At 36.9% G+C, this 10,058-nt stretch overlaps 1 protein-coding gene across 1 annotated transcript; it reads left to right on the top strand.

Moving 5' to 3' along the window:
- Positions 1-5,703: 5,703 nt before the first annotated feature.
- On the top strand, positions 5,704-7,282 carry LOC125215394 (putative ETHYLENE INSENSITIVE 3-like 4 protein). Its single transcript, XM_048116800.1, has one exon. The coding sequence runs from the start codon at positions 5,790-5,792 to the stop codon at positions 7,062-7,064; it is 1,275 nt and encodes a 424-aa protein (XP_047972757.1). The 5' UTR covers positions 5,704-5,789; the 3' UTR covers positions 7,065-7,282.
- The last annotated feature ends 2,776 nt before the right edge of the window (positions 7,283-10,058 follow it).

Raw genomic sequence — 10,058 nt, 5'->3', positions numbered from 1 at the left:
ACGCTTTTGGGTTGAGATTCTACCTGGACAGAAATGAAAGATGATACTCTACTGACTAGTGGGCGTGAAAATGACCGACATGTGGTTGTGTACGTGAAAATAGGGAACAATGTATCTCAGAGACATGTGGAAAGTAGACAGTTACTAAATAAGGAAATATAAAACAACAGGGTATATGTGATGGCTGGGTGGCAACTCTGACAGGTCTAGGGTTTAGGGTTTAGGGTTTAGGGTCTAGAGGGTACAAACTTAAAGTAAATGACAAAAGTAAAAAGTAACTAAAAAACAAAAGTGGTCCAAAGCAAAAGTGGATTGTGATGTTTTCTTCTTCAACAAGTATTAACAGAAATTATATGAACACAAACTCCATGCATAAACTCAGATTCTCAACTTCAAACACAAGATCCATCAATTAAAAAGCTTAAACTTAAAGATTAACGGCTAATAACTGCAGATTACTCCTACTGGCTAACATGCAAGGTGGTAATGGCAACGCAAAATAAAAAACCCATGCACGAAAACTTAAACTGAAACATGAACTTTGAAATTTCAATTAACAACTCCAGATTTAGCTTACTCAGACGAAGACATGCGTAAACACTTAGAAAATAAACGCGATAACTAGATCTAACTTTCCTAGGAAGAATGAAGCAGATTCAAACCAAAGAGAGATGCGAAAAACAAACTTCATAATTAAAATGTTTGGATCTTAACGAAATACTTCAAAAGGCAACAAGATTTAAGTTTACAACAGATCCAACGAAGAAAACTAGTAAAAATTAAACTAGGAAAGCGATTAAAGATTGTTTATGCCACTCCGGCGATGAAACTGCTACTGCTACGAGACAAACTGGCTGGAACGGTGGATGATGATTCTCCAGTGGACGTCTGGAACTTCAGGTGACCATAGTTGTGGCGAGGAACGAGAAGAATGTGGACAATGCTGAAGGAACTGATCATCGAGCGAGAATTCTAACTATGTGTTGGTTGGACTCCGAACTAAGAACTCCTTCTCTCTCTCCAAGTGGCTTATTTTATAGAGAGGCTTGCCCTTGCTTTTAGGGTAGACTTCCTTCGCGAAATGACTCTCTTGCCCTTGTTTATGGTTGACCATCCCAGCTATCCTTCTTCTCCATCTCGAGCCTTTTTCTCTGACATGCATCCTGGTCAGTATTGCACCCTTCTAGCGCTCTTTTCACCCGAGTTGTCCGAACCATCTTCTACTGACTTGGACCTCTTTATCCTGCACACTTAAGCAACTATTTTGCGGATAATACATGCAAATCACGACATACTGACCAGTAACCAAGGGTTAGAATACGACTTATCATGAATCTAGTTTTAAACTTCAATTTTTTTCTGACCAGATATTCGGTTTTCTTAAGTGTGTGCAGTGTGTTTAGTGTATGTTCAGTGTGTGTAGTGTGTGCAGTGTATATATAGTGTGTGTAGTGTGTAACTGTTCATATTTCATTCCATTCCTATATTATTTGTAATTACCAAGAATATGAATGAAATTAATCAAGGAATAATAATTACATTCTCTTTATATTCCTTGCGCTTACCAAGCACGAGAATAGAATCATATTCCTATCCTCATTTCATTCCCTCCTTATTCCATTCAATCGTACCAAGAAGCTCCTCAATAGGTCACCAATCCCTCCAAATTAATTTTATATTTTTGTAGCAAAATTATGAATTACTCCTATATAACACGAGGCCAATATTCAGACAACAAGTTAAATAAGTCTTGGATAATTTATTTTAATACTTTAAAATAAGATATACTACATACGTAGATGAATTCAAAATTGATAGAGGAAGTTGGTTATACAGGACGTCAGTCTCAAGAATCTAAATTGGACACTATTTTGCCGCAAATTACTTATCGACAAAGATTTCAATTCCCCTCATTCTTACACCGGGACTTTACATGCGCTAACGATAGTATTCTGAAATTAAATATAGAAAAATATATAGAAAAATATAAGTTTTTTTTTTTCTATTAAATATGCATAATTATGTGGAGATTTCTTCATTGCGTTAGACAGCCAGCGCTGAATGCGGAATGCGGAAACACCATCGCGGATCATTTTACAATATTCTATACCAATAGTAAAATTAATTATTTAAAATATAGTATACATTAAAATACTTAATTTTTTTTTTATGTTTTACGAGAATCAATAATTATTACTACTAGTTTTGTACACACAACAAATTAACTTTCTGCAATTATCTTCAAGTTATACGGGATCAAAATAGTACTAATATTCAAGAAGAAATAATACGAATTGCCTTTTTAGTTTCTTTAACTCTTTGACAGGAATAGAATATTTAGGGTTCATTTAATGGTCCAAGAGTTTGATTTGTTGGTTAAATTTCTGTATGGTCCGCTTTCAATGGACAAGGGTCCGTTGAATTAAGGCTGAAAATGACCGTTTTATTATCATGAAAAATTCAGTGATAATAATGTGTGCAACACTATTTCAATCTTAAATTACCTGTAATTACAAATATAGTCCACAGTCTTGGAAATATAGAAAAAGTTAGAGGGTAGTTTTAAAATTTCCTACTATAATGTGGCTTTATATAACAAACCAAACATGTATTATTAAGGACTATAGATAACATACCATCAATTCAAACACCACAAATAGAAATTGAAAACCAAGAAAATCATTGCTGCAAAATGGTTATGTTCTTATCTAAATAAAAGATAAACGTCAATTCAAACACACCCACGAGAAACTGACTGCGTCTGCCCCATACATCAAATATATTTTTCTAATATTCAAAATTAATAAGCATATTAACTTAATAGTATGTGCTGTTGTATTGAGTAGTCTTGTATATATTGAATTGAATGAGTTTTAGAACACAGAGATATCATCTTTTATAGAAGGATGAATTATAGTGTACAAGAAGTGAAAGAATGTATACCTTAATATAGGGACATAATCAAATACTCCCTCCATCCCATATTACTTACACTGTTGCTTATCGCCTCGTCACAAACTCCTTACACTATTTATAGTTTAAGTTAGAATTAATGCATTTAATTAATATGTTAGATTAAGTTAAGAGCTCATTTATTAAGTGATGTCTAATTACACTTAAAATTCTAATTTAACTACACTAAAAAATTTATCTCAAATTTATGGCCTAAAATATAAAGTGTGAGTAACATGGGACGAAGGGAGTACAAATATTGTACAAATTCTAAATTGTTAGAAAATGTCAACAAATTACAAAATAACAACAATAAATAGTGTTAACGGTAATCAAATGCATATATTGTACAAACTTCAAATTATGATTTGAACAGTTAAAAAATATTAACAAATGACAAAATAAAAACAATAAAAAATGTCAACATAGTGTCAACAGTTGATATGCTGTGTTAAAAATACTACTCCATAAGTGATTCATTTCACTTTTTAACAAAATATAATATATGTCTTCTATCTTTCTTTATTCTCTCACTTATTTTATTTTCATTTTTATTTATCTATTTTTTCTCTCTTATACTTTACTTTGGCCCCATTTACTTTTTAAATAACAATTTAGGACTGAGGGAGTACCTTAACGCTAATTGTGTATAAAAAAGCTTCTTCTCATAATATGAAAAATAAGATTTAGGATTGTTTGATCCTTATATTGTTTTAAAAATCTAATTCATAATTATCTTAAGTCACTTTAGTAATTTAGTTTTTTATTTCAACCATGCCTTTCCTTATAATTTCAGTTATGCATGATTTTTTAATTATGTAATATTTCATTATTTTAATAAAATTAGTACTTTTTGTTTATTTGCAAATCAATTTAATTGAAACATATAAATAAGAAAGAATAGGAAAATATGTGTAAAACCCACTAATTGAGTAAGTGAAAAGAGTTCCATACTACTCCCAAGTTACAATTAATTAATTAAACTATAAAGTGCCATTCAATTGATAAGATGCTTGTCCTCCATCTAATAAGGTTGGGAGTTTCCGTTATTACAACATATATAGACGGAAAATAATTACTATCAGCTTAGACGGAAAATAATTACTATCAGCTTAGACGGAAAATTGTTACTACTAATTATTCTTAAAAAAAGTTACTACTGTTAAATTTGTTAGCTTGAAAGTTGACATAAGAATTCATGAATAGTGTAAATGTTATTCAATGATATGCATGGCTGATGAGTCTGTTGAAACTATTTTGATGTAAGACAGTTGATATTTCACTTTGTTTATATAAAGAGCTCTATATGTGAACAAAAATAAAACTGAACCATCAATATAAATGTGAGTGTTAACTCTGGAAGTTCAATTTACTAATTTGTCAATTGGATCACCATCCCAGTTTATAGTGTCTCATGCTATTTATCCCTCCATTTTATCCATTTTATAGTAATAGAATCAACTTATTTTATTTTGGGTGTTCCATTGTAGTGCTTCCTCCGTTTTAAGATTAGCAAAACATATTTTTTGGGCAAGAAATTGATATTTAGAGAGTTAAAGTAGAGCGAGGAAAGTATAAGAGAGAGAAAAGTAGAATAGTAAAGAGAGAATAAAGTAGGTGGAGAATAAAGTAAAAGAGATGATTTTTTGCTAAAAAGAGAAATGGCTCACTTATAGTGGAAGGAATATGACTCGCTTATCTTGGGACGGATGGAGTATATACATTTCTTTTTTTAGTAAAAATTACTTCATCTGTCCGCGAATAGGAGTCCCATTTTGCCATTTTAGTCTGTCCGCGAATAGGAGCCTCGGTTCATTATGTCACTCATATATAGAGTTTCGAAAATTAAAAAAAAAATGGCGCTGGCCGATCGCTAGCCGATCGGGAGCCTACAATGGCGGCCAGCGGATCGGCTAGCGCCCGCGAATCGGCGTGGGCTAGCCGATCGGCTCGCCGATTTGCCGCTCGCCTGTTGCAATAGTCGGCTAGCGGACCGGCCAGCTCCCGGGAATCGGCTAGCCGCCATTGGAGATGCTCTTACTATTTCTTAAAATCCGTGCCGAAAATAAATGAGACACCTATTCAAGGATGGAGGGAGTAACACATTTTCTCACTCTTACTTTTTCCTCTCTCTTACTTTATTACGTTCTCTTCTCTTCTATTTTATAATCTTTTAATTTAATATACTTTTAGACATCTTTTTCTTAATTTCATACCGGAAAAAAATGTCTCTACTATTCCCTCTTTCCGCGAATAGGAGTTTCGGTTCACTTTTACCATAAATGGTAATAGGGTCCAACCTTCCACTAACTCATTCCACTTACATTTAATTTAAAACTAATGTATACAAGTGGGACCTCTATTCCACTAACTTTTTTCCACCCACTTTTCTTAACATTTCTTAAAACTCGTGCCGTCCATAATTGGGACTTCTAATGCCGGACGGAGCGAGTATTATATAGTAGAAAAAAAGATTACAACCTAGGTCATGGATATACTGTGGCATCTTCATATACTACAAGCATGGATATATTGTGGCATCTTCATGTACTACAACTTAGGTCATGGACAATGGACTGCTGACTTGGAATACGAAATTGCCACGTGTCAAGCATGCATCGCCCTCCTCTGCGTAGGGTTTACCTGATTGCTAAGATAAGCCGAATTCAAACCAAATCACAAAATATTGCATCAATTTCCTCAAAAACTCACATGTCCACTTATATATAAATCCAACATCCCTCTTCAAATCTCGTAAACCGCAATCACATTTTCCCTCATCTCACTCACTCCCTATCTAATAATAGTTCACTACAATTGCCACAACCGTGGATAAGATGGTCGAGATCCACGACTGCACGGCGGAGGCTCTGGAGCCTCCGCCGAGCAGCACCGCCTCCGACCTTGAATTGCCGAGCGACGACGAGGTCATCAGCTACGCCGACCTCAACCGCCGCATGTGGAAGGACCGGATGCGGATGCAGAAGATGAAGGCCACCCTCGACGCCGCCGACGAGCCCGGCACGGCGGAGAAGCTCGAGCTCTCCCGCCGCAAAAAAATGTGCCGCGCCCAGGACGCCGTGCTCAAATACATGGCCAAGATCATGGACGTCTGCAAGGGCCAGGGCTTCGTCTACGGCATCGTCCCTGAAAAAGGGAAGCCAGTCACGGGGGCTTCTGACAGCCTCCGTGGCTGGTGGAAGGAGGAGGTCCGCTTCGACCGCAACGCCCCCACTGCGATCGCGGACTTCCTCCCCCAGGTGGCCGCGGCCGCTGCCGCGGCCGCAGAGATCAGCCCGGACTCCTTCATGCACATGCTGCAGGAGCTCCAGGACACGACGCTGGGGTCGCTGCTTTCTGCTCTCATGCAGCACTGCGTGCCCCCACAGCGGCGCTTTCCCCTGGAGAGGGGCCTGGCGCCGCCGTGGTGGCCGCGCGGGGACGAGCTGTGGTGGGGGGACCAGGGGGAGGCCGCGCACGAGCACGGCCCGCCCCCCTACCGCAAGCCCCACGACCTGAAGAAGGCGTGGAAGGTCAGCGTGCTCGCCGCGATTATAAAGCACATGGCGCCGGATTTGGAGCGGATGAGGAGGCTCGTCAACCAGTCCAAGTCGCTGCAGCATAAGATGACGGCGAAGGACACCGCGACGTGGGCGAAGGTCGTGAATCAGGAGGAAGCCCTGGTTAAATTGACTCAGAAATCGCTCGTTATCTCCGATCTAGATGATGAACAGGACGAGGACGAGGAGGAGGCGAGCGACGGATCAATTAATGCGAATGAGAAGCGGCCGTGTGAGTTTGGGTCCGGGCGACGGGCCGGGAGGTCAGCCGCGGAGGCGGGGTTTGGGGATAGTAATGAGGATGAGATGGTTGTGAATGAGAGGAATACTATTTTGCAGGAGTTGAATCTGTGTGATTGGCTGGAGATGCCGTTGATGGAGAAGAGCAATGTTCATGAGGCTGAGGGGGAGAGCGCCGGCAGCGGTGATGTTTCTGGAAGTTTATGGACCATTGATGAGATCGAGCGGCTCGGGTTCGGGCCGGCGGTTTATGGGGATTTGGATCAGGCGGGTTCGGTTTGGGACATGGGGTATCATGACATGGTGGATTGATGAATGAGTTAGTCTCCACTTTTTGTGTGTGAGATTTTTCATTTTTCACTCAAGAGATAGATATATAGATATCTTGATATATATAGTGATATATGGATCATGGATTAATTTTAAATCCACCTGTATGAGGGATATAGAATTGTACTTATGAGAGATGTAATGTGTGTTTTGTGAAGAAGAGATATAAAGATATAGGCATCATGGATTAGTTTTGAATATGTGTTATGTATTTCTCATGATGAATCTAACCTATATTATGAAATAAAGAAAGAAGGATGTCTGCCTAACAGAATAGCAACATGAATGTCCCTTTGTAAAATTGGGATTTGTGTTGATGACTTCCACCAGCCTATGATTGGAAAATGTAGATTCTAGCGCAATGGAAGAAGTTGTGACTGGGTATTCTCACCTAGTCACCTGCATATGAACATAAGTTTGTGAATATTTGTATGTGACTATGTGGGTGCAAATAAAACATTCCTATCAAATCGCGCGGATTGGTTAGCTATCGGGTCAATCCGTTATTGACCCAACTTAATGAGGTCAAATCCAAACCTGACCCAAACCAATCCGTTATCTTCCGCTTCTTATTAGGTCGACTCTATAATGACCCAAAACCTATACGTGCATGTTTGTGTCAGGTTAACTTCGTGCTGATTCGTGTCGGATTATCGTATCAGATAAAAAATTGTCAGCCCTTTCCACCCACAAAATACTCTTCCACCTTTACTTTCAGTATGTTGATGTTGATATAACCAAAATTAACATATACTCCCTCTATCCTACTCAAGATGTCCATCTTTTCATTTTAGTGTGTCCCATTTACGATGTCTACTTTCTATTTTGGAAATAAATTTCTCTCTCCTCTCTTCTCATTAAAATACTCAATCACCTTTTTCATTCTACTTTATCATACTAAACTATTCCACTTAAAATCTCATGTCATTCAAGAAATACTTGCAAATTAGGGCAACAAAAGCTGCGTCTGTTTGGTTGGACATGCATGTATTCATTAATTATTTGGACTTTAATAATTCAACCCTGCAACTTCTGAAAGTCTAATGGGATTTTTTCAACACATGCATCAATGATATCTTCTGTTATTTATATATATTCGCACATTGCACATTATCCAATGTGTATTGGTAACTCAATACTTAATTATTAACTATAATTAAATATACTAACCATTAGATATTCAAATCAAAGGCCTAGATCATCAGTCTCGAAATGTCAATACGATCAACAAAAAACATCAGTAAGGTAATTAAGGTCAATTTACAACAAATTAGTCTAACTAACTTTTAAAAAATATCCCAAAACTTTAAATGAGTATAGCTATTTCAATTTAAATTACTTTTTTACACAACATACATCAAATTAAAGATAATTTTATAAGGATTCTAATGGGATCTCACTTGCATATGTTCCGATGTCAAAATTTGATTTTTTTTTTTGAATTTTCATATTTTTCAAGTATTAGTTTTATGTCAATATAGTTATCATAAAATGTCAATGTAATACATATAAAATGTCAATATTAAATTGTGTTGACATATTCAATGATTCGTATTGATATTTTTGATACACTACATTGTGAGGTAACTTATCATTAAGGTCTGCTACTCTGATTGAAGTTTACTATGCTAACCTTATAAGAGAAGAAGAAGGTGAAAAGGAAAGAAATAGGACACTTGCTACAAAGTCTGCTAATGAATGACTATAAATTTTGGCAAGATTTTCTGAAACAATATATGTTTGATGGGTCAATGCAAGTGATTTTCATGAGCACTGAATCTAAACATTATAATTGACTAGTGCAATTAACTAAGAAGTCTCTGTAAACTTGGTTCAAAAAATAAACCAACATTGAAAATTTGAAGTCAATGCAAGGATGAGACGAAAGAAATGTTGGAAGGTAAGTAAGTGGAAAATTATTATCAAAGTTCATAACAATGTTAGAAATGATTCTTTATAAAATCAAACTCTATGAACTTTATAGTACATTATGTCCATATTAGTATCAGAGTAACACAAAATCATAGGGAAAAAAGAGGAATTATTACAAGCTTTTGAAGATACATTCATGCCCTACAACATTCCTTTTGATAAGTAGAAGTGAACAGAGGCCTAAGTTATGATATTGCCCAAAGGAGCTCAAAACACGAAATTTGCACCCTTCTTCAATCAGGGCATCCTTGCTCCTAATCTTCATTAAGAATACCACATTATTTTCACTTCATATGATCAAAGATTGGATTCAAATTTGAGAATTTTGGTCACTCATGCGTCATACTGCTGTCAATGCAGCTTTTATTACTCCCTCCGTCCCTGATTAAAAGTCACACTTTTCTATTTCGGTATGTCCCCAATTAAGAGTCACACTTCATTTTTACCATAAATAGTAAGTAGCTCCCACATTCCACTAACTCAATTCACTCACATTTTATTATAAAATCAATATAAAAAATGGGTCCTACATTCCACTAACTTTTTCAACCAACTTTTCTTTACATTTCTTAAAACTCGTGTCCGGTCAAAGTGTGACTCCTAATGGGGGACGGAGGGAGTACTACTCTAAATGGAAATGGAATTATGCAGAGTTGACAATTTTGAATGCCAAGTGGTTGCCAAATTCAACCTCCTTCTACATTGTAGACTAATCGATAGACTCATGGTTACAAAAGATCTTTCAGTCGATACCTTTGTACAATTTATCAATATTCTCAACCTAGATAGATGTGGACAGGGGATGTCAATCGGGCTAACCCGTTCGGGTTCGGGCCAGCCCACTCGGGTCGCTGGGCTATTTGGGTGCGGGCCATCTGGGTTATGGATTTTTTGGGTCATAAATTTTCAACCCTAATCCTAACCCGTCGGGTTTTGGGCTAACCCATCGGGCTATTCGGGCCTAAAAGCTTTCGAAAATAATCTCTTATATCAAAATTTTCTTCTATAAGATGATTTTAAATTTTAGATACTTTTTCCTTTTTA

The sequence above is a fragment of the Salvia hispanica genome, chromosome 3 (assembly GCF_023119035.1).
Source record: "Salvia hispanica cultivar TCC Black 2014 chromosome 3, UniMelb_Shisp_WGS_1.0, whole genome shotgun sequence".
Classification (NCBI taxonomy): domain Eukaryota; kingdom Viridiplantae; phylum Streptophyta; class Magnoliopsida; order Lamiales; family Lamiaceae; genus Salvia; species Salvia hispanica.
Note: the sequence above shows the minus strand (reverse complement) of the source record. Positions and strands in the feature narration are given on the sequence as shown.